Below are 24647 nucleotides of genomic sequence, written 5' to 3' on the forward strand. Positions count from 1 at the left end.
GCTATTGTGGGGAGGAGGGTCGCAGTATTGTCACCTTGGTTTCTGCGCTGCCTTCAGACTGGGTGGCTAGAGAGCAGCTGTCTGGATGCCCAGCTCTGAAGGGGGCGCCCCACCAGCAGCAGCACAGAAGGGTGGCAGTACACCATACTCTCTAGCTGCCCAGCTCTGAAGGCAGTGCGGAAGTAAGAGTGGCAATATCGCAATGCCCCTACAATAGCTTTGCAGTTCCTTTTGGGTCAAGACCCCAGTTTGAGAAACTTTGTATACTTTCCCCCTGTAGTATAGTATATAGTGTAAAAGTACACAAAACACCAGATTTCCCGGTCCATAACACGTTTTTCATGGCCATGAATTTGGTAGGGCCCTAGTCATTTCACAGTCCCAGATCCCGCACCTAGGGACTCCCTGACAGGTGTCACCCTAGCTCCCCCGCATGCCAGTTGTGACAAGTTCCTGCTATATCCTTGCAAGACTTAGTTCTATTAAGTTTATGTTTTATCTTGGGCTGGGACTGTATGTAACCTCTCTAGGGGGATGTGAAACCTGGGAGTTCAAAAGACTATATTGAAAATGGGCCAGACAAGTGTGGACAGTTGGGACAATAAATGTTAAGTGGATTTCCTGGGAATACCTAGGGAAAGGTTAATGCAAATTCCCCAACTCTGGTAATGCGAAAACCCAGCCTTTTATGCCCTAAGGAGAAGGTGAGTGTCTGCTGATTACCTGTTACAGAAGGCCAAGATCAAAGGCACGAGCGATATACAGAAACAGCTGGTCTTCCCAGCCTGGGTTCTGGTTCTGGATCTTTGTTGGATATGAATTTGTAACCACAGGAAAAACCCAGTTGTGGATTTTGAAGGACTGACACCTACCAGAGCCCTAGGCTGGATTTGGGGGGTGACCTCTGGTAAGCTTTCTAGCATGCATGTAGGTTCTTTTATTGTTTTAATGTGCTTTTGCTGGAATGCTTTTACCTTAAGAACAAATGTGCTTGCTTAGCCGGAACTGGGTGGTAACTTACCCCTCTGGGCAATACACTGGGCATAGAGAGAAAGCAAAGCACAGACGCTGTCCTTTTAGGCAGACTGGCTTGCTGGGAATTTGACATGGTAAACCAGGGGACTGTGTAGCCTTAAAATCCCTGGTTAGGAAGGGGTGAGACACGGGTCTCCGCCCAAGAGACATGACGACTGGGAGCCGGAAGCTAACGTGGACCATGCATGGGGAATACTGGTACAGCTATCCTGAAACTGTGATACCAGAACCCCCTTACTGGGTACTGCCTGAGTGCTCCCATTGACCCTGTCAGGCGGTAAGTACGTCCCTCCTGAGCCCCCTACCAAGCCGCAGCTGGTACCAAGTGCACCCCTTGCCCCCTGAGAAATGCTGCCTCGGCTCCCCCCTCCTCACCAAGTGCCCTTGCCTCCTATTGGGCCTGGCTTAGGGCCCAATCCTGCAAGTTCCCTGTTGGGCTCCCCTGTGAGGTTCTGAGAAGGAGAGCCAGTAGCCCACCTTCAGCTCTGTATACACACAATGTCAAGTTAGGATGACCAGCTCCCCTCACCCCCCACCCCGGAATGGAGGAAGGAGGCTCCATTTCAAAGGTCTTTATTTACTGAAAATCAAAGAGCAACACAAGACAGGGCTTTAAAGTACAATGGGAAATAAAAGAGCCCTGCACGGGCTGGTTATTCAGGGTGGCTTGTTCCTAAAACAGGGAGTTGGGAGGGTTTCTCTCAAACAAGCCTTTTGTGAGACTAGGCAGAACCCCCGATTGTAGGGATTGGTCCAGACTAGAGCCAACACCTGCCGAGTCAAATTCTGAGACCACTTCTGGATCTAAATGTTGTGGTTTGAACCTGTCTCTGTCGACTTTCCAGGACACTAATGTCACGTTCAACAGTGCAGAGAAACCAGAAGAGCTTTTGCCTCTGCAGCTCCTGCCGGTTGAAACAGCCTTCTGTATCTCTCCACACCTCTTGGACTCACCAGGTCCTTTGCAGTCTGAGCTGAAATCCTCTCCTTTTCCTCCTGCCTGGTCATTCCTCTCTCCCTTTGCTAAAATGTTTGAACTGGGTGACTGCTTTACCAAACTTTCTAAAGGGTTCCAGGACCTGTTGTGTGCGACAGCCACTGGTCAGAGTCCAGCTGTGTGGTTTCAGAGTGAAAATGAGCAAGCGAGCAGGGCAGAGAGTGGCTGCTTCATGGGCACTGGGACACATAGACGTGGGCAGTGGTGTCCCAGAGACAGTCTGGCTCTGGTGTGAAGAGGTTTCTGCCTCTGATACATTGCACAAGGGGGCCCTGCGTTCCCTTGGAGCAGCTGTGGTGAGTGCAGCGATTTGTGTGCCTTGATCACAGCCCTGTGCGTGAACTGTTCTGTCACAAGGCTGGCAGAACCCCTTGGCACTGATACACCATCCATCTTCACTGGGGAAAGAAAACGCACTGGGGAAATCCTGCATTGGGAACCCATAGGTAGGGATGGAAGGGACATGAGGTGCTCCACCCTGCAGCTCTCTGAGCTTCTCATGCTGGAAGTTCAGTGCTGATAAGGGGTTCTTTGGTTCTAGTGCAATTTGTGGTGGGTTCTGAGCCTAACCTGTAGCTGGGGCTGCAAGAGAACTTGGCTTCTGCATCACACTGGGGCAAAAGGATGATTTTAGTTGCCAGAGATATGGGTCTGACTGTTCACAGTGCAGCTCTCTGCACTATGCACACTGCATGTCCGTGTGTGTCTCTACCGTGTGGGTGTGTCTACACGCCTAAGCCATTGTGTGTGTCTGGATAGCTGAATATTTGTGTGTTTATGGCCCGTGTGCACACACACACACACACACATATATTGAGTATGTGTGCATTGAGTGAACCCATGTACAGTGCTGTGGGCATACAGGTGTGCCCCCGGTGTTTGTGTGGGTGCTCTAGCATGTGTGCACCTGCACATGCAGCTCAGGTAGAAACCTTGCAGCCCTCTGGGTCACACAGCTCTTTTGTCAGCACTCATAAAACACACGTCACCTGTGCTTGGAGAATCAAGAAGAATCAGCTGCATGAATGTGTGCTCCAGAAACACGTAAAAACCGTCACTGGCGTGAGGGGGAGAGACGAGTTTCTGCCAGGGTTAGGCTGTGATCCAAAGGCCCGGGCCTGAGCTGTGAGTCTCTGAGGAGCTAATGTACAGGGACCATTCCCCCCCACCCCCCCGCACATCCCAAAGTGAGGACGCCGCCAACCCTGGCTCAGGGTCTTGTCACGGCTGCTGCTGGTACTGGCCCTCTGTGGCAGTGAAAAAGTCCTCAAGAACGCTCTTCATGTACTCGAAGGTGGGGCGCTCCTCTGGGCTCTCCTTCCAGCAGTGCATCATCAGTGCATACAGCTCCTCTGGGCAGTTGTCGGGCTGAGGCATTCGGTAACCGCGCTCCAAGTTCTGTATCACTTCTGGGTTAGTCATCCCTGTGGTCACAACACACAGCCCCGAATTAGGAACCGGCCGAGTCAGAGTGCAATTTACATACCCCAGTGCTGGGAGAGGCGTAGCTATGCCCTTCCCCACAGCCTGTGATCCTGCGCTATTCCCTGCTGCACCTCTGGCTGATCCAATCTGGGACTGGAGTAGCTGGGCACGTCTTCACTGTGCCCTGCAACACCCCCTCCTGGGGGGTGCTGGGGCATAGGAGATGGATCCACCCCTTGACAGTCAGGGGTCCTACTATTTTTCCAACTTTATGTGGCTGATGAAATAGGTCAAAATGGTCCTGCATTAGTAATCTAGAGAAAGACACACACACACACACACACACACACGACCCCTTTCTGCTGATGCTGATGGGCCTGGGTGTGCTGCTGTGAAGTCCTGACCTGGATAAGGGATCCGTCCATAGGTGACAATCTCAGTCAGGAGGATTCCAAATGACCAAACATCAGACTTGATGGTGAATGTCCCATAATTAATGGCTTCTGGTGCTGTCCACTTAATGGGGAACTTAGCTCCTGAAATATGCAAGGGGATTAAAAAAAAGAGGTTAAGGCCGACCTGGGAGTTCCCCACCTGCCCTCATCACTTACACCTTCGCCCATCACTTAAACTCATCCCCTTCCTTCCCCATCAGTGCCCATCTCAGAGATGTATCAGCACACTCAATGGCTTTTGGGAGCCTCCCGATGCCATGGGCAGCCCATGCTCGGGGCAGCAGTTGGGAGACTGGTTGCTTGTTGTTTTAATTCCCATCCCCGCTCAGCCTGCTGGGGCAGGAAACACAGAATCCCCAGACCCAACACCCCCAGCCGCCCCTGGAAAATCTCTGACAATATTCACAGGAATTAAAGACCCCCACAAAAGGCCCCTAACTAGATTCTACACTGGCACTGTCGGAGGTTTTATTATTTGGAAGCGCTGTTCTTGTTTGCCCAAACTGCAGGGTTATGGGCAGTTTTATCCATTTCTACAGAAGCCCCCATTCCAGCCATCAGTAAAGAAAAGCTTTAATCTAGGGGACGTGTGAGCAGTGCCCTTGTCAAGGTGTTATGGCGGGTTTTTAGCTTGCACAGCTCCCAGCACTGCAGAGCTAAAACCTTGCACAGGGTTTTAAACAGTGACTCCGAGTCTAGGGGGATAAGGGGAGAAAGAGAGAGAACAAGCATGCTCAAGACCCTAAAGCAGAACATACGGGGACAGTATGATGCATGCTAAGGACAGCTAACTACAAGGTCATTAGCTATAGATCCCTGCACTGTTGCATCAGGCTGGCTGACTCATTCCATCCTCCCAGCCTTCTACACTGGGCTCATGCCATGGTTTGTGATCCACACACTCACGACTGTCAGAGCCAACCCAGAACCCGCGATGGTCACAAGCTGTAAGGAGAAACTGAGAAGCCTAGAGGCCACAGGAAACTTGTGGAGACTGACTTTGTAACCAAGTGAAACAAACCGAAAGACACGCTCTTCTTCCCTGCACAAAATGGTGGGGCCCCGAGCCAGCTCGAAAGCTGTGCCTATCCTCGGAGAAAGGAAGGAGGAGGTGGAAAGAGAGTCACGCCTTAGCCAGTGAATCACACAAGGACCCAGGGTATAAAAACCTGCTTTGGCATTGAGAAAGATGCCCTAGACACACATCACAGACCACTGATGTGCAGACCTGGATATCATCTGCACATCTCATCATGGCCCCAGAGTTACTGAAACTGACCTGAGCGATGGAACCAGTGGGGTCCCCGCCCAACCCTAGAACAGATGCCAACACCGGCCTTTTAGTTCTGGCTGTTCTTGCATGAGCCACCAGAGAGGGCTCTAATCCTACAGGACTGGTGTGAGTTACAGGGCAATCAGTGTCCGGAGGAGCAGCCCCTCTGCTCTAGAGAGGTTATAAATGTTTCGCCCTGCTGCTCTCGCTGGCCTGGGGGGCAGGGGGCAGCCAGGCTGTTCTCTCCAGATGTGTCTAGGTCCCTTACTGAAGAAAACAGTCATGACCCCATAACCTGTAAAGGTCCTGCTCTCACACTGGGAGGGGCTGCCTCTAGACCTCTAACCCCTCTCCCCCATGCCCCACAGCGTTCCTTGCACCCCATTCCACACTGGCCCTTGCCCTCAGGTTTTACGCTCTCCCCCAGAGCTCCCTCCCCCCCAGCCTACCGTGAGTGGGGGGCTGTCTCTGCACCCCTGAACCCCTTTCCCTCGCACTTCAGTTATACCAGTACATTTGAGCAGAGCCTCCTGCCCATCCTGGCCAGTGCGAGGTCTCAGCCCCGCTCCCAGCTTTGCGAGACGCCAGCCTGTTTCTACCAGAAATGGCCAGATGTTCTCTGGCGCATGATGCTCGGAGCGTCCGGCTGAGGCAGCTCCAGGTCCCAGCTCGCCTCTGCAGGACCCACCCCCCAGGCCCAGCTCAGGTCTGCACTGCAGCATCCTGTGCAGCTCGGGCTCACCAAGAGCTGCAAAGAGCTCAGATACACAGGGGCGACAGGTTGCTTGTGGTGGGCTCCCACTTCCTCACTGGGCTGGGATGTTACTGCGAGGCTGTGGGTGTCTATATTGAGCCTGCTGCTGCTCTACTCCCTGCAGGAGGAGAGAGACGCAGAGAGACGCGTCAGGCCGGCATCCTGCCACGAGCTAGAGTTTCCAATGCTACATGGGCGGGTGGCGGAGGAAGAGGTTCACTACAGCTCACCCTCTGTGCAAGGCATTCACGAGCAGTGATCAGTGCCTTGGCCGGTAACCTTGTGACCTGGTGAATCCCTCAAACACTTTCCACAGCCGAGCCGCACAGTCTCACTGAAATGCAGCCGTCGTGAGGTGCAGGGTAGTCATGTGGAGCAAAACCCTGACTCTCAAGAAGTGCCCTGGGGTCTTTAATATCCATGCAGAGAAGAGGATTTCTAGATTCCCCCCGATGACCCACCCAGGGTAAATGGCATGAAATCCGATTGCTGTTGATGGTAGATATTAGTCACCTCTGGAGGGGTTGGAACTCACGGCTGCAGGAGCCTGTTTCAAACCTGTCCACCTGTGAATGCTCCTGTTTAAGGGGAGCTGAGGGGATTCCCCCACCCCTCCAGCTTGTCCAGATCCTCCTCCCCATCCTGCTCCCCCAGGGCAGAACCAGGGCGATCAGGGAGGTGTGAAATCCACCCTGCTCCTCTGATCAGCCAGCAGAGGAGCGGTGCTGCAGGAGGGGGAAGTCAGCAGCAGCCAGGGGTTTCCTGGGGGCAGGAGACCCCCCTAAACTGGAACTAGAGGATCAGATTGAGAGAGAAGCTGGGGCAATTGTCCCTGCAACCTCTCACTGGGCACATCAAACACAACACCGCTGCCCTGCTGCAAGGTCCCATTCCAGCCTTGGGATCTCTGTCCCTCTGCTGTCAGAGCCCACACCTGCCCAGGGAACCCCACCACCCTGCTTCCCAGAGAGGGGCACCCCAGCTGGCAGGGTGGAGCGGGGAAGGTGGCAGACGCACCCTCCCGGGCCGTGTACTCGTTGTCCTCGATGAGCCGAGCCAGCCCGAAGTCAGCGATCTTACAGCAGAGGGTGTCTGACACCAGGATGTTGGCAGCTCGCAGGTCACGGTGGATGTAATTCTTCTCCTCGATGAAGGCCATTCCCTCTGCGATCTGGGGAGGGGGGGCACAGAGGGGGCCGTTACACATGGCAGGGGCACAGGGGAGACTGAGGCTCTGCTCCTGCAATCTCAGTTCCACTCCCCACTGGTTGCTCTCCCCTCAGCTAGTCAAGCATCTCCTGCAGATGACAGGGCCGGGGGGCGTGTGGTGGCCGGAGTCGGGCGTGGGGTGCAGTGGAGAAGGAAAGACACAGAGGGGAAATTCCTACTCCGTTGGATATGGGGGGTGGGGGGGTTACTGACTGTAAACATGAGGGAGTGATGGCCGCTGGGGCTAGCGCCAGGTGCAGGACAGGCATGTGCTGGACAAACTCCTTCCACCCCAGTGCTGCCCATGCCCCTCGGTTCTGACCAGCAGCCCACTGCTATTCCTGCCCTGCCCCCACCCCACAGCTCTGCCGATGCCCCTCCATCCCGACACGCAGCCCCCCCACTGTCCAGCCCTCAGCCTCTCAGTCATGATGAAGTGTGTCAAAATGCAGGGTTCTGGATGGATGGGCCCATCCATTCCCAGGGTATCAGGCCGAGACCTGCTCCCATCACTTGAGCATAAAGCCCTAGGGAACATTAACCCCCCCGTGCCCCTGGAGACAGACTCTGCCAGCTCGTCCCCAGCCTGGCATCAGCCCTATCCGGCTCCCATCTCCCGGCGCTCCTCCTCCTCACCTGCGCTGCCATATCCAGCAATTTGTTAATGGTGAGTCCGATTCCTTCGGGGGTCTTGAGAAAATCCACCAGGCTCCCTGCAACAGGACCAGCCCCAGTCAATGCCAACCCTGCCCTGAAGGAACCAGCTCGGCCGCCCTCAGCCCCAGCCCCGGACAGTCTCCGTCCATCAGGGCAGGGCTTCTCAAAGGTGCGAGCAGATCCAAGGCCTCCATTTGGCCTGGGTTGTTCAGACAGGAGCAGGGACTGATTTGCTAAAACCCCACCTGGCCCAGTTGGATGAACAATGAGCCAGTGCGGGACCAGGCTGGGTTGGGTTCACAGGGTGGGGAGGGAGGTTATTGCTCCCTTTGCTGGTTTGCCATCATGTGATTTCCCTCTGAAGCCAGGAGCTTGCCCTGTATAACCCCCACCACCACCACCACCAATTGCTCGACAATCAATTCACACACACAGGCACCATGCAGTGTGAACCGCCCCCGTAACAACAGACCTGGGCCCCTCTGAGAAACATTCCCCAAGGACCCTATAAGCCCCCATCGTCCCATGGGAGGATCATACTGAGAAATCAACTCCTTGCAAACTTCTTAAGCAACATGACCCAGGTCTAAAAATAGACCTGAACAACCCTGGAGTTGGCTGGGCAGCCTGGGTCCCATCGGCCTTTCTGCTCAACAGCCAAACATAACAGGCAGGCGCGTTTCCTCTGGCAGAGCCGCCAACTCTCAGGGGAAGGGAACACGACTCTGCCATGGAGCCGGCGAGACAGAGAAGGGCCATGCTGCACCCTCGGGATTGGACTCCTGCCTTCTACGACACTTTTAAGAACATAAGAACGGCCAGACTGGGTCAGACCAAAGGTCCATCCAGCCCAGTATCCTGTCTGCCAACAGTGGTCAATGCCAGGTGTCCCAGAGGGAGTGAACCTAACAGGTAATGATCGAGTCATCTCTCTCCTGCCATCCATCTCCACCCTCTGACAAACAGAGGCTAGGGACACCATTCCTTACCCATCCTGGCTAATAGCCATTAATGGACTTAACCTCCATGAATTTATCCAGTTCTCTTTTAAACCCTGTTATAGTCCTAGCCTTCACAACCTCCTCAGGCAAGGAGTTCCACAGGTTGACTGTGCGCTGTGTGAAGAACTTCCTTTTATTTGTTTTAAACCTGCTGCCCATTCATTTCATTTGGTGGCCCCTAGTTCTTATATTATGGGAACAAGTAAATAACTTTTCCTTATTCACTTTCTCCTCACCGCTCATGATTTATAGACCTCTATCATATCCCCCTGTCTCCTCTTTTCTAAGCTGAAAAGTCCTAGCCTCTTTAATCTCTCCTCATATGGGACCCGTTCCAAACCCCTAATCATTTTAGTTCTTGCCAGGAAGCTCACAGGAAGCTCACAGCCTGGAAGCTCACAGGAAGCTCACAGCCTGGCACGGAGTGGAGGCAGGCAGGAAAGGGAGAGCTGTCTGTAGGTCTTGTCTCTCCCTGTCCCATCCAGCTGACCTCCCTCCTCCTCTGCCAGGATTAGTTTGTCCAGGTTCACTGTCACACCCTCTGGATAATGGAGGTCGTGACCTGAACCCGCTGCTCTTGGCTCTCAGAGCAGGCGAAGGAAATGAAAGACTGCGTGAGACAATAGGCAGCGCCCGCCGGAGGGACTAGAATAGCCGCAGCGCCACGAGCCCAGGGTGGTTTCCTGTCTCATTAGTAATGAGGCAAGGGAACGCCAGGCTCCGGGTCAGCTCTCCAAGGCACTGGGGAGTTCAGATGGAGCTGTCCCTCAGGCCCAGTTCTAGGGGAAAGGGGGAAAAGCAGGACAGGGCATTTAAGAGGCTTTGCAGTAACAGTGCCCCTCTTGGGACCGCTTCCGCCACGCAGTGCTCTGCAAACAACCAGTGGATAAGCGCCAAACCCTGTAACCACCATCATCCCCATGCTGCCATCATCCCCATGCTAAGGTTGGGGAAACCGAGGCACGGGACATTGGAGTGACTCACCCAAGGTCACACAGTGAGTAAGTGGCAGGGCTGGGAAAAGAACCCAGGCGTCCTGGCTCCTGAGTCGCTGCTCTAACAGCTGGACCACACTTCTGCCCTACTCAGTCTCTCAGTAGAGCACCGTCTGGGGAGGGGGGCGGGCACTGGGAATCGAGCAAGAGCCGTAGGCACCGCCAAGCTGAGCACAAGCCTGGAGGAAGGGATGGAAGCCTCTGGATGAGCCCTTAGGGCTTTACCCGCCTCCCCCAGGCCTCGTTCTCTGCTCTGGGCGCCCTGCCGGTTCTTGCTTCAGATGCTCCACAGCTGAAGGTCTCTGCACAAAGCAGGAGGGTAGCAGGGAGCTGCAGGGGTACCGGCTGGTGGATCTCCCCAAACTGACGGCAGCTCCTCAGCAGGCCGGGCTGGGCCTGGTTCCCCACCCTGCAAGTCTCCTGGGGAGTGCGCGGCTCGGGATGGCAGGGTAGCTGCCGTCGGGCTCACCTTTCTCCATGTACTCCGTGATGATGTAGATGGGCTCCTGGGTCACCACAGCGTAGAGCCGCACCAGCTTGGGGTGTTGCAGGCTCTTCATGAGGTTGGCTTCTGCCAGGAAGGCGCTGGGGGACATGCTGCCCTGCTTCAGATTCTTAATGGCCACTTTGGTGTGACCGTTATAGTAACCTGCAGAGAGACGGGGCAGGGGGCAAGGAGGGACAGGAGGCCCGTGTTACCGCAGTGAGTGGCTAGCACGATCCTCCTACCACTACACTGTCAGCCTGGGGCCCAGCCGGCACTGCTGGGAGGGAGCTCACAACAGCAGGGACTTGGGGCCAAGCCATCTCTGGTGTGACTCCATTGACTTGCCCTCCCCCCAGGGAGCTCACACAGCTGGGGTCCCATAGAGCAGTGAGTGGGGGGCGTTGGAGACGCAAAGACCAGGCAGCCCCTCAGTCTATGCCCAGAGAGAGGAGACGGCAGGTACAAAGCGACTGTTGCAGCCGGCGCCCATAGGGCACCGTGTGTGGGAGATGCAACTTCACGATCTGCACTTACTCCCTTGGGGGGGAATCTCTAGTCACATTTCGACCCGGGGGCAGGGGGGTTATTCATGGTTCTTGGTCAACGAGAGAGAGGAACCCACTGGGGTCTGACCTTTGACACCCTGCCCGTCAGAGCCACAAGCTCCTAGACCAGGATAGCGAGTGGGGTGCTGACCCCTCCTCTCCCTCCCCCCGTTCCCAACAGCCATCTCTGCCCATCTCCGGCGGGGCCCTCAGTCCTCACCCCCATCCTGCAAACCCCTCCTGGGCAATGGAGCACACAGGGGCAGGGCAGCCCAGCAGGGCCCATGCCACTGTCTGAACCAACGGTCAAGGGTACTCAGAGTGGGGAGAGAGAGGAGCTTGTGCTCATTGCAATGGCAGGTTCAGTCCATGGGTTATGGTGCTGTGACAGGACCCCCTGCCGCCCTGCATCATGGCAACCCCTCCCTTCCGGCCAGGGGAGAGGACAGCAGCCACAGCGGGGAGCTTAGAGCCTCCCAGGGTGTTCCTCGCTGGCACGGGGAGGGACAGACAAGCTCAGGCACCAGGCCTGCCCTAGGTGTCTGAAGGAAGCCCCCGCCGCAAGGTGCCAGGGTGAGACAGGAGACTGCGCCCTCCTGCTCTCCCTCCAGCTGCTGCACCATCGGGCGGTTTCATGATTTGCTCTTTTTGTCACAGCGCAGCTCAGAGACACAAGCCCTCGGAGCAGCAGCTGGGCCCGGATACCAGAACGACAGCCACAACAAGGGCCTTTCTGGTACGCGCGATTCTTATCAGCGCAGCACAAAACTGCCAACAGCAACTATGCCAGGCGGGGCTCCACATGCCCAGAACATAGAGCCAGGCCCCATACACACCCGCTCTCCACACCCTGCCTGGGACCGGGCAGCCCAAACCCAAAGGAAGCTGGATTCTCTGTCCGAGCACTGGGACTCAAGCCTGTCTCCACCAGGGGTTCTGGGCACCAGCGCATGAGGCCAGGGCGGGAGTGGAGGGGGAAGAGGCTGTGGGGACATTGAGCCCAATTGTCAGTTACTTGATTGGGGCAGGAGTGGAAGGTGGGATAGAAGTGGCATTAGGACATCTTTGCGCTCCCCATATTCTGGGCAGTGCAGGGGTCTGCCTGGCTTCTGGTGTAAGTTACAGCAGCCTCTGGACTGCTCTAGCTTATGTTTTCCTTCCCTTTGGTCCCTGAGAAGCAGGTAATAGCTGTCGTGCCATGTATTCCAGCCACACCCTGATCCGCCCCCCCTCTGCCAGGGGCGAGGTTAGGACCCTTATCCATCTCTACGCCAGCCAAGGGCTATTTCCACCTCCTTTTCACCAAGGCAATACAAAAGGCCTCAGGGGAAGGTCCCTGAAGAGGAGGGGAAAGAAGCTAGGGAGTGCTGAGCAGATCCAGGGCCCACTCGGAGGGCGTGAGTTCCGGACTGAAGCCGGAACTCAGGTGCTTTGAGATCCAGCTCCCATGTGGCTCTGTGCTGCCGTGTGCTGTCCTGGATTATTTGCTTGGCAGCCCTTGGGCGCTGGATGAGAAATGCCCTCAGACAGGAAGCTCCACTGTCTGGGCAGCGCTGGCTGCTGTTTACCTAGAAATCCCCGGACCACGTTGCATTTCCCTTGAAAGCTGAAGTCCCTGGAGCACGACTGCCGTGGCTTTCCACTGGGATTGACAATGTGAAGACAAAGGGAGAGCCCTGGAGTGTTAGCCAGACTGACCCCTGGGGTCATGCCCCCGGCACACTCCACCTGGAGTGCCAGCCACCCTGCACGCCACAGGAGCACCGAGGACGACGGGCCCTTTTCGCCAGTGCAGCCTCGCGAGAGCCGAGATTTGCAGCTGTTCACTGGGGTGGGGGTTGCAGGCGCTGGGCCAGAGCACCTGGGGCGAGAGAAGAAGGAAGTAGGGCTGGCCTGCCTTGCTGGCCACTGAAAATGGCACCACCCCTCCCTTCCTCTTCTTGGCAGCCAGGGTTAGGGGCGAGCCGAAAGTAAAGCAGCAGGGAGGGCAAGTAGAACATGTGGGGAACCCAGCCATAAGGAGGGAACTGTGGCCACCTCCCTCCGTGGCACCAAAGGCCTGGTGATGGGCAGGGCCGGGTGAGCCACGTCCCTCAGTAGGCCCTGTCCCCTCCTCCCTTTGCATCCCACATCCTGCGTGGGATGCAGCTGGGTCTCTGTCCAGTGCAGCCCCGTCTGTGAGTGAGAAGCCAAAGGAAAGGGGAACAGACACCTGGGCTGGGCCTGGGACCCAGTCTCTGGGCAAGTCTCCGCCCCCTGGTACTGCTGAGCCCCGAGGTCTGTTTCTAATTCGTTTCACCCTGGGCCAGCCCTTCGCCCTGGCGGGAACGGGAAGAGGCTGCGCTGAGCTTGGGAGCTGGGCTTGTGAATCAGGGCTGGCTTTGTCCCTGGGAGGCACTGGCAGCCTCTATTTACCCATAGGACAGGCACAGCCCCAGAGGGGGGCGGGGAAGAGACGGCTTCCCACCCACCCTGGTCCCCTGCCCATGGGCCTCAACCTATCCCGCACGCCGGTGCAGCGTGGGGGTCCAGCCCCACCGTTCCAATCCCACTGCACCATGTAAATGACAGCATGAGGCACCCGGGAGCCATTAGCCAGGGGGGCTTTTGCAACATAGACATTTGCCCCGCTAACAACTGGCCTGAGACCCTGCCCAACTCATCTCACATGGGGCAGCAAAGAGCCATCCGACGGGAATGACGTTGGATCCCTACACACCTGGGCTGGAGTAGGACCAGTGACCTAGGAGTATCCTCTTACTAGGCCTCCCTTCCCTATACCATCCTACGCTGGGTAGGGCAGGAGTCCACACTTCCACTAAACCCAGCCGCTCCTTCCAACCACAGCCCGGGCCCTGCCTGGCAGAGTCCGGATAACCGTCCAGCACCCATCATCACTGCCCTGGGTGGGCTCGCAAGCCTGCCCCTCCCCAGGGTCTTCGTTCAGTTCCTGCCGTGCACCCCCCCGGAAGACAAAGTGCCCGAAGATGGTCCTGGAACGAGTCCTACCCCCAACCTCCTCTCCCTTCTCCCGCTGGCCACAGCCCTGGGGAGAACTTCCTCCCAGGACGCAGATACAAGGAGAGGAGCTGAGTCAGCAATCAGTGCCCCGAGGAACTGCAACCATAGTGCCAGTCGGATGCAGGCGAGAGTGACAGCGGAAGGCAAGGGGGCAGAGAGCCAAGCAGACGGCCTCCCCTCCGGGCCTCTCCTTGGTATTGCTAAATATACTGTAATAAATCCAGGGCCACTAAGGAATGCCCCAGCGGTCACTATTCTGCACCCCCTGGGCACCAGCAAGGATGGAACCCTGATCCCCCTGCACCAAAAGCACAGGCCTGCTCGAGCTGCAGGAGACTCTCCATTCCCTACTGGCAGTATAGGGCCTATGACTCACAACTAATGAGTTTTGTTTCCATCCGGAAAAGGGCGGCGGTGCTCATGCACACTAGTCAGTCACAGTATTAAACCCATCACCTAAATGTAGCTGAGATCCATGTTTATTCACAATGTGACCTCATTTTTTGGAGGCTGGGGGTCCTGCTGTCATCTCACCGCACCCTGTGACCCTTCCTCCAACCCTTGGCTGAAGACGCCTGCAGGCAGCTTTTGGGACCCTGTCAGGGCCATTCCTAAATGCCAGCTGGAGCGGGATTCTGCACATCACCAGACATTCCCCTGGCCATGCCTGGGAGCCGAGCCCACCAGTGCCACCCCGCACCCAGTGACTGGCCTGCCTGTCAGCGTCACCCACCTCAGGGCCGGTGTCATGGCTGCTGCTTTACTCACCCATCCAGACCTCTCCGAACTGCCCTGCTCCCAGCTTTTCCACCAGCTTGAGAGTCTCCCGAGGTACCTCCCATTCGTCCTGCCACCAAGGCTTCTGCGGCTTCTGGTTCTGGCAGGGCTTGCCCAAGCGGGTGCACAACCCATCTATATTGCCTGCAGGGTGGGGAGCAGGGGAGGCAAATCAAGGGGTAAACATGAGGCTGCATGAAGAGCAAAGGGGACGCACACAGGACGGGGCGAGGGAGTGCAGCCAGGGCCAGGCACTACAAGTGCTCAGTGACTCGGTACCAGCTTTTGTGGATCCATTTGTCCAGAGCGAAAGCTCATTCGCCTTCACGAGAGGAGACGAAACACAACTCAGCCTCAGAGAGACTGCACAGTTCCCCCTGTCCCAGCTTCTCCCTGCAGTAGGCGCTGTGGGGTATGGGGTTTAGGCCCTGACTCTGGGACAGCCCACAGCTCCTCCCATCCCAGCCTCTCCCTGCAGGCGGCGCTGTGGGGCACGAGGTGCAAGAGCTGTTGTACGTGTCCATGGGAGGTGGAACCGCAGCGGTTCCCGCAGTGATAAGTGGACGTTTCGGTGCCCATCCTCCCTTGGGTTGCTGTGCCCTCTCCTGGCAGTGCCCGGGGCCTTACGTGTGTAATGCTCCACCAGCTCGTGCAGGCTGCTGAAGGTGATGCGAGGGGAGATGTAGTACCCCCCATTGTCCATGTTCCGGATCTTGTAGTGCTTCACCATCTCGCCTTGGTTTTGGTCAAAGTCCCTCACTGACAGGGAGAAGGAACCTAGCGAGGCCAACAAGAAACAAGGAATGAGGCCACTGCGGGCTTGGTCTCCTTTTCTCGCCTTGAAGACTCCTGCCCCACAGTTCCTGCTCCCCTGCCCACCCTCCCCAAGGGGACTCCCGGAGCAAAGCTGGACCATGCCAGGCACCGGCAGAGGTGCGCCAACAAGCCAAATCCTGCTCCCACGGCCGTCACCACAGCACCACAACTGGCACAAGACAGTCTTGCACTCTGGGCTGTTTGTACCATCCCCAGAGCCAGGGTAAGACAGTGCAGAATGGCAAGTACCTGCCCCTCTGCTTTATAACCTGAGCAGCTGAATGCCAGGAGGAGGGGAGCACCCCCATACACAGCCCAGTTGTGCAAACACGCGCACACACCCATATAGGAAGAAGTGTGGTACAGTTGCTGGTTTGCTGGGAGGAAACCCACTGCCAGAGGCCCAGCTGGCACTGTCAGGGCACTGCTATGGGGAAGCTCACGCTGACGGTAGCCCTAGTGGTACAATCAGGCTACTAAAGGATTGGATTGCCCGTAGAGTAGCAGACGGCGTTAACACTGTGCGTTCAGAGCACCAGGCAGGAGGCAGGCTCAGAGGTGCCAGACACGGGCACCCCCCCGGCCCTCCGCTCACTGGCCGCAGGTTACCTTTGGTGGATTCGCTCTCCCGGATCAGGAAGGAGCCGTGCGTGTTCCCGGAGGTCAGGAGCTGGCGCTCAGCGTCCTTCCTGCTGAGGTTTTTGAAGAACCAGCTGCATGGACCAAGACAGAGTTAGTGCCATGCAGGCTCGTGCTCCCCTACCCCGCTGCCCACCCCCACGCCAGCAGACCCCCAACGAGAGATGCATCCTAGGAGGACAGGAATCAGGGATCCATTGGGGCTCACTTAGCCCAGTCCCCTCCCGCCCTAGGACCGGGGGCATGTTTCCTAGCCCTGCAGCCAGGCTCAGGGCAAATATGGCCAGGGCTGAGACTTCCCTCAGGGGGGCCTGGGCTGGGGGGAGAATAGTGAACCCAGACAACACATCCACTCACGGTTCCGGCTCCAGGCTGTTCACCCTGGCGACGAAGTTATAGGGAATGTACCCTTCCTGGCCAGTGGTGAGTGACTGGGCCTTCCACCACTCCCCACTCCTGAAACGAGACCAGAAGAAAGGGCAACGTCAGCCCCCCAGTCCTGCTGGGGAGGGGCGGTTCCGCGGACACAGAGGTCTTGGTTGAAAGAGGCCAGTGGGGCCTCAGATTGGCATGGGGAAGATGCTCCCAGCTGGCTGGGAAGGTGGCAGACTGCCTGGTGATGCTGACTCATTTGAGGGTTGTCCCTCCCCCCACTTCTTACCTTAGTGTCCAATGGGCACTTCCCTCTCACTTGTAGCTTATTGCTAAATGCAGCCACATCCCCTTCTCCCTCCCTGAGGCAGGAGTGCAAGGCACCAAGGGCCCTGCCTGCCTCCAGTTCTGGGGTCCCACCAGGAAACTGCAGGCAATCGGCGGCAGCAGGACCCCTCCCTGGCAGGTGCTTGTCCGGCAGCACGGACCGGCCCATGAGCCTGCAAGGCTGACCGGAGAGAGCATGCTCCAAGTGGCTCTCCAATGCATGGCTTAGTGTGAGTGGGGAAAAGGCAGCAGACTTACTCCTCCAGAAGTCGGAGCGTCTCCCCCTTCTGGAGCCCCAGGTCGCCATCGTGAGTTGGTTCATAGTCATACAAAGCTACCACTAGTTTATCTGGAAAGAAAAGCAAGAGATCTCTTTACGAGGTGGCTGGACAGAGGCGAGGTGCATCAGGGGCCTGACAGTGGCCTGCGAAGCCTTTCACCTCCAGGATGCTAGTTTGGCCCCAGCTCCTGTCAGTTAGCTATTGCCAGCTGATGGCTGTATGGTGGCTTACATGAAATGAGTTCGACAGGGCTCAACCCAGCGTCCAATGAGCGCTAATTGGAAGTCTCCTCAGAGAGTTGAAAGCGGAATGGTTGTAAAGGCTGGAACCCGAGAGGTGGCCCCTCTGGGTCAGAGTGGAAGAAGCCCGTGGTTGGGGGCAGAACTGGGGGGAATTCAGAATTTTTGTCCCGTGGGAAATGGTGAGAATTCAAAATCGGGTTCTGCCCTGAATCAGGAGGAAAAGTTGAAAAGCCCAGAATTTTTCATGAAACAAAATATTCCACAAATCTTTCATTTCAGCCTCAGGGAAGCGTTCCATTTTGGCATTGATCCTTTTCACTGTTATGTTTTATTCTATTATGAATGTGATCATTTCCCACCAAAAACATCGATGAAACGGACCCGTTCCCGCGAAAGGGTTTGATTTTGTACAAATCAGCGTTTGCCGACGGCGGGCGCTTCCGCTGGAACATTTTCAACCTGCTCCAGGAGGGGGTAAAACTTGCACTGGGGCTGTGTGCGCAAGAGAGGCCTCTGTGCCCCACGGGCCGTTGATCAGCGCTCAGTTTAGATCCACACAAGCTAGAGGGAGGACTGAGAGGGGAAGAAAAGCAAAGAGAATGAGAGGAAGAGGAAGATGATGGGCTCGACTCTCCCCTGCGCTATGCCTTACATTGTCTATTACACTCGTGCAAAGTGGGAGTAAAAATTCTACCCTCCTTTTGCACGGAGGTGAGCGATGGCACAAGGTGCAGGGCGAGAGAGGGTCCGGCCCAAGGTGTCTCTATGAATGGCCACAGGTGAGTTATTGGAAAGACTTCACCTTTGGGAGTCACGTCGCTAACATGCACTTTTCCTTTCCCACCGATGAGCTATCGTTCCACTAGCTGGGACTGACTCATTTGCACAGAACCCGCTGGTGACTCAGAGCCTGGGCTGCTTCCCCAGCACCGGAGACCCCTTTTCCCCTAGCGCTCTGGTCTGCGGGTACCAACCTTGCATAGGAGAGCAGGGCGGAGAAGGAATTTCATAGGACACCAAAGGATCACGCACCTCGGAGCCATTGTGTCTCAGCCTCTGGAGGGAAGAAAAGAGACCAGAGTGAAGGGGATTTCTCTGATTTTCTCTTCTAGAAGGAACTCCCACCCCCGCACCCAGCTTCTTCCAGTCTCCCCCTCACACCGTCCTCTCAGATTCACTTCCTCCCCAGCCGGGCGTTACCAAGGGCTTCCCCTTCCATCTGCCTGAGTGAGGAGTTTCTCTGTGCTTTGGGTTCACAGGCTCCTCCTTAGCTACACGAGACCCTTGCATACTGGATCCCAAACGCTCGGCACTGCGGAGCTGCTGCAAGTCTTAGCCTCAAGTATGGCCATTTCCTCCACCCATGCCAGTCCAAAAGGGCACCATCCCTATGAAAAGCCCTCCCCCACCCCGATGCTGTGATGAGAGGCGAGCTCTCCCCCATCCGCCTCACCTGGGGTTTACTAGCCGGGTCTATGGGGTAATTGCAGCGCTCACAGATGTCAATGTTCTCAATCCAGTCTTCGTCATAGTCAGAACTGCAGCAACAGCCCATGGTCCCTGCAGGAAGAGGGGGACGAGAGCCAGAGGCTGTGAAAAGGGAGGGTCCAGGTCTTCATTCCTCACCCAGAGGGACCTGAACATCCCAGCGCAAACCAAATTCAAAAGGGCATGTCCCTGGAATGCAGGCTGCAGGCGACAGTCTCACCACAAGTAACAGGTCCGGCTGGAATCCAGTCTCCTCCCTGGTTCTAAAGGAGGCCTCAATAGCCCCCCAGAGGGCAGGGAAGAACTAGGTGTTGGCTCCTCCAGAGGCACAGGGCTCGGTTGTGGGGCTGAGGCATAGCATGGGGCCATCCCCACCCAGGGGGCATTTAAGGAGGAAATATGCCTCTGGGCCTCCCCTCCCTTTCTAGGTTGATGTGTGGTCTTCAGTTGTCACTCAGTGCTTAAGGTACATGCAAGAGCTCTCCTGTGCATAACAAGAGGAGCTTCCCAGTGCCCCACCCAGCCTCTCTTTCTGGGAAGTTCAGCCCTTGAAGGCAGAGGCCACTTCGACACCACAATATGTGTCCCCCGGAGGAGCAGTCTCTCACGCGCTCCAGAGCATGACTGTGACCAGCCCTCCGGCAGGATGCGTAAAGGGCTGGGAGAGTCTGTACACGAGTGACAGCTGCCATCGTGGTTGGGGAAATAAACCCAGGACCTCCAAAGCTAAAAGCGTGAGTCTTTACAGCTTGAGCTAAAGAGACAACCGCTACAGCAGGTGGCTGCACAGACTCTGTGCATCGAGCACAGAGGGGGACATGGGTGCCCCCTACTCTCACACACACAGTAATTGGCTCCATCTGTCTGAGGAGTGGAGGGAGGTTAATCAGTGGTAATATCCTCTTACATTTCAACTGCACTTCCCATCCCGAGCCAGGCATAGTGCTTTACAGCCTTCACAGCGTGAGCTATTAACTGTGTATTCACTGCTTTGCCTGCCGCTGCAGAAACGCAGCCATCTCTGGGATGGAACGCAGCCGCCATTTATTAGACCACAGCAACGTTGCACAAGAGTTTAGGACAGGAAGTGATGGAGCTGGGACTGCGAAGGGAATTGAGGGAGGCCGAACATAATTATCCACGTTGGAATCTGGCCAGGACATTGGAAGAAACGCCCCTGATCATGCAAACAACACGATTGAGTCTTTAATGACCATAAGCAAGCAGGTCCTTGGTGTTATGCCTAAATACAGCACGACAGGGCCCTTAACACCACGCCAAGACATTGGCTCAAAGGTGAACAGACTCCGCCTCCTAAAGCACCAGGGTCATCTTCGGTCCCCCTCCAGGTGCTGACCTCTTTTAACCCTGCATAGCCCCAGAGATTGCACAGAAATCACAGCTCCAAGGGGCGCAGCTGCAGATTAGCCCCAGGTAACTGTCTGCCATTCACAGGATCGACCCCGATGCAGAGAGCAGTTTATGAACTCCAGCCATTCAGCCCTTGACAAGCCCATTGCCCAGAGAGCTCCCTGACGCCAGGAACAAGACCTGGGAAGACAGGACAAGACAAGCTGCCCCAGCCAGCAGAACCAGCTAGAGTGCCCAACCTTGGGAATTTGCATCTTCATCCCCTCTCTCAGGGGCATGATCCTTGCGTGCTACTCTCATCGGCGTCCATGCAGAGCACGGACAATACACAGGCCCGGGGTGTGCTTCACATTTCCTCTGCTGGGGCGACCCCACTGCTTCATTCGCTCCCATTTCCAGCTTCCCCATCCGCTAAGGACGGACGAGAGTTACTAGCTGAGGCACTGGCAGGGGCATTGTTTGGTGCCAGGCTGTACTCCAAGTCCTTCTGCCCGTTGGGACAAGTTTCCAGCCAGGGCCACAACTTTTGGATGGCTCCTTATTTTAGGAGCCCAACTTGAGACCCTGAGGCGTGATTTTCAGAGGTGCCAAGCACCCCCCATTCTCAACACTTTCAACACGCACGACCGGTTCCTCGTAATCAAGAATCAGCCAAACGGGCAGAATCACCCCAGCAAACAGACTAACCTGGGCCCGGTGTTTGAGATGACGAACGCTGAAGAGCTCCCGTAACGGCACACCCAGGAGTGTGGGTGGCACGTACATACAAACATGTGGTATGTGCAAAACAGCAGGCGGGGTGTCAGGGGCGGGCTGGCAAACGCGCGCCTGGCCAGCGGAAAGCGCCCTTTTCGCGTTAGCCGCACAAGTCACCTGGAAAGCATGGCCCTCCCACAAACGCTGAGCACAGCATAAATCGAGGGGGTGGGAGGGAGGAGGGGAATGCCGCCCAGTGAGTCAGTCTGGAAAGGTCAGCCCACAGCCACGGAAAAGCCTGGCTTAGGGCATCTCCCTCCTCTGCCTCCCTCGCCATCGGTCTGCTCTGCACGGTGCCGAGCATCCCCAGCTCCCTTTGAAATCTGTGACGGGTGAGAGAGCTCAGAACTCACAGGCGCTGGGCCCTAGTGGTTTGGAATTCGTGCTGAGGGGCCTTGCCTGTCTCTGAGGCTTCACATTCCACTGGACAACCGCGGAAGCTAAGATGAGAGGTGGCTCCTTTAATAGAAACTGTCGGCTTCGTTCATTTCAGGTGATCGTGTAATGGGTGCTGCGAGGGGAGAGCCCAGTGGCACACAGCTCTCCCATGTCTGCAATGGCCTGGTAACGTTCTCTGGGGATAGGGAACTATGGCCCAGAGAGACTAAGTGACTTGCCAGAGGTCACACAGAGCATCTGTGGCAGAGCAGGGAATCAAATCTGTCTCTCCCTAGTCCTAGGTTAGTGCCCTAACCACGAGAGCAGCCTTTCTCTCTCAGTGCTTGCACCTTGCGTGACCATTTGCACCTGGCATATAACCTTGTCTCTAGCGATATGAGAGCCTCTCCTCTTGCCCCCTGGAACAGCCTGCCTGTATCTCACTGGCTCATCAACTCACCATTCGTTTTCCATTCCTCCTCTGAGCACCTATCCGTTAGCCCTGGCTCCGGCTCCTTGATTTCCTCCCAGCGCTGGTAGCTATTCCCCTCCCCGAGGTGGGTTTTTTTAGAGTGGTGGGAGAGCTCTCTCCCAGCGCTGGTGCTGCGACTACACAAGCCATGTTTTCATAGATTCATAGATTCTAGGACTGGAAGGGACCTCGAGAGGTCATCGAGTCCAGTCCCCTGCCCTCATGGCAGCGCTTTAATGTTGCCAGTGAAGATGTGCTGGAAAACTTTTGTTGCTCAGGGGGGTGTTTTTTCACACCTGAACGACAAAAGTTTTAGCGCTGAAAGTGGCAGTGTAGACACAGCCCTAGTGTGTCAGAATGAGTTCACAGCAGTAGCAGGTAATACACCAGCCCCTGAGCCCCCCTGCCCTTTGGTATGGTGTGAAACGCACAAAGGGAACAAGCTGAGAAGCTTGATTCTCCACTCAGTCAAACTGGCTTCACACCAGCATAGTTCCTTCTAGTTGCATCAACCGGGATGAAAAATCAGGCCCAAAGAATTATTTTCTCTCTGGCATATTTCATCTCTGCTAATCTTAGACTTCACTTGTAATAGCAGCGGGGGGGGGACGGGGACGTTTAGACTGAAATGTGGCTTTTGACATTGAGAGTTTCCCTTTAACTTCACGTTAGCATTATTTAAGTTGGCAAAGTATTTCAGGCTGGAGCAGATGGAGCCGGAGTAGCGCCACGGACAGCCAATTTCAATATTGTGAACCGTGAGCGTTACAAAATCATGAACCGGGCCGCTAAATAGCATGAGATGGGCTTAAAATCATGAGGTTTTTCTCTTTGCCTTTTGGGTTTCCGAGCCTTTAGGGATTTTTTCGGCAACCATGAGAACTAGAAACTTATCTTTTTTGTTTGTTTGTTTTCAATGAAACCTGAGATCCTCATGCCATATCAGAATTTCCCAACCTGGGACTTTAAGAACACTAAGTGTCACGCGAGTTGAGATAAAATTGCCAGAGTTGGCCACGTTGCTATTGACACCAGCTGAGACTCTGGCCTGTGAACTGTTTTCTCCCAGGCTATGCTCTGGGTCCCTGTGTATTCGGAGCAATTTGTCCAAAGTGGCCACCTACATTGGAAGCTTCCTTTCTTGGGAACCCAACTGGAGACACCTGGGGCCAGATATTCAGCACCCACAACGGGAATGACGTCAATGGGAGCTATGTGTACTCAACACCAGGACCCAGGTGTCTCCGGCTGGGGTACTCACAATCAGAGGCTGCTTTTGAAAATGTTAAGCTTGATCTGTTATCAGTGAGTGCATCTGTTCTAAAACAAAGTGGTGCAGCTGGTGCGCCTAGCTCATTTGTAATTGTTCTTTCCCCCTCCCTGGTGCAGCCCTGTGCTAATGTCTGTTTAAGCAGGCAGCAGGCAGGCACAAGGAGGTGGCTTTTCGAAGACACAAACAGCAGTTAAGCACCCAACGCTCAGCAATTTTCAATGGGACCCAGACACCTACTTGTCTTTTGTGCTCTTAAAAATCTCCCCCCAACAAGATGGGACATTGGCTGAAATGGACTGAGCTGGCACTAAGAATTCTCTCTCTTGGGCGCTTAGCTGGAGGGTTTTGCTCACATGCTCAGGGCCTGACCCTAATTGATCATCATATTCAAGGTCAAGAAGGAATTTCCCCCTAGGTCAGATTGGCAGGGACCTTGGGGTTTTTTTCATCTTCCTCTACAGCATGGGGCGCGGGTCGCTTGCCAGGATTATCTGGGTATAGCTCACTTAATCAATTTCCTGCCGTGGCAGAAGCCTTGGGGACTGGTTCACCTTGGTCCCTCCTGTTCTCTGCCTGTGGCACCCCTTGGGTCTGATTCTGGTGGCGGACTGGCTGGCTGGTGTTTAAAGGCCCATGATCTACAGGAATACAGAGAAGACAGTGTACTAGTGCCTCCTGGCCTGAAACTCTCTGACTATGAAAACTCCAGTTTTACAGCCCCAGGGTAATTATGCTGCAGAGAAGGGTAACAAGCTATAAAAGGTTAAATAGAACGGAAAAGAATAATTAATAAAAAACTGGGAAGCTGCTGTCTTGTCAGCCGGGGGCCCTATCCAAGGCCTATTGAAATTAACTGGAGTCTTTCCATTGATTTCACTGGAGATAAGCCCACTGATGATGGAGAGCATTCAACTCCCACCTGAATCCATGGGAAAGCAGGAGATTTTCCAAGCTGTCAGCTAAGTTCTACTAAATCAATAACGGAGACCGAAATAAACATTACTCATATTTTTTCCTCTCTTTTGGTTCATTTCAAAGGGTTTTGTCCATTTTTAAATTCTCCACATTTGCTTTGTGGGGAGAAATGATCAAACTTGCCACCGAGCAAAGCCTGCTTTTGTATAAATCACAAAATCATCGAAATGTCGGGCTGGAAGGGACCTCGAGAAGTCGTCTAGTCCAGCCCCCCCTGTGCCGAGGCAGGACCTAGTAAACCTAGACCAGGGATCGGCAACCTTTGGCACACGGCCCGTCAGGGAAATCTGCTGGCAGGCCGGGACGGTTTGTTTACCTGCAGCGTCCGCAGTTTCCGCCGATCGCAGCTCCCAGTGGCCACGGTTTGCCATTCCAGGCCAATGGGGGCTGCGGAAAGCGGCGTGGGCCGAGGGATGTGCTGGCTGCCACTTCCTGCAGCCCCCATTGGCCTGGAATGGCGAACCGCAGCCAGTGGGAGCTGCGATCGGCCGAACCTGCGGACGCTGCAGGTAAACAAACCGGCCCGGCCCGCCAGCGGATTCCCCTGACGGGCCACGTGCCAAAGGTTGCTGATCCCTGACCTAGACCATCCCTGACAGGTGTTTGTCCAACCTGTTCTTAAAAAT

General features: G+C 55.6%; 1 protein-coding gene across 2 annotated transcripts in view; it reads right to left on the bottom strand.

The window, feature by feature from the left end:
- Window positions 1–3253: 3253 nt before the first annotated feature.
- Window positions 3254–24647, bottom strand: part of LCK (LCK proto-oncogene, Src family tyrosine kinase) — a 28402-nt gene continuing 7008 nt past the window's right edge. Inside the window, exons 2-14 of one of the 2 annotated variants that reach the window (XM_065421826.1) lie at window positions 18777–18868; window positions 18509–18531; window positions 18283–18362; window positions 17044–17134; window positions 16444–16542; window positions 16057–16160; window positions 15259–15408; window positions 14623–14775; window positions 10271–10450; window positions 7785–7861; window positions 6957–7110; window positions 3862–3993; window positions 3254–3456 (exon numbers count right to left, since the gene is read on the bottom strand). In XM_065421826.1, coding sequence (XP_065277898.1) covers window positions 3254–3456; window positions 3862–3993; window positions 6957–7110; window positions 7785–7861; window positions 10271–10450; window positions 14623–14775; window positions 15259–15408; window positions 16057–16160; window positions 16444–16542; window positions 17044–17134; window positions 18283–18362; window positions 18509–18531; window positions 18777–18863 — 1533 coding nt within the window. In that variant the 5' untranslated portion in view covers window positions 18864–18868. Of the gene's footprint in view, window positions 3457–3861; window positions 3994–6956; window positions 7111–7784; window positions 7862–10270; window positions 10451–14622; window positions 14776–15258; window positions 15409–16056; window positions 16161–16443; window positions 16543–17043; window positions 17135–18282; window positions 18365–18508; window positions 18532–18761; window positions 18869–24647 lie in introns of those variants that run through there. The other variant, XM_065421825.1, reaches the window with a different exon arrangement.

The sequence above is a fragment of the Emys orbicularis genome, chromosome 23, assembly GCF_028017835.1.
Source record: "Emys orbicularis isolate rEmyOrb1 chromosome 23, rEmyOrb1.hap1, whole genome shotgun sequence".
Classification (NCBI taxonomy): Eukaryota; Metazoa; Chordata; order Testudines; family Emydidae; genus Emys; species Emys orbicularis.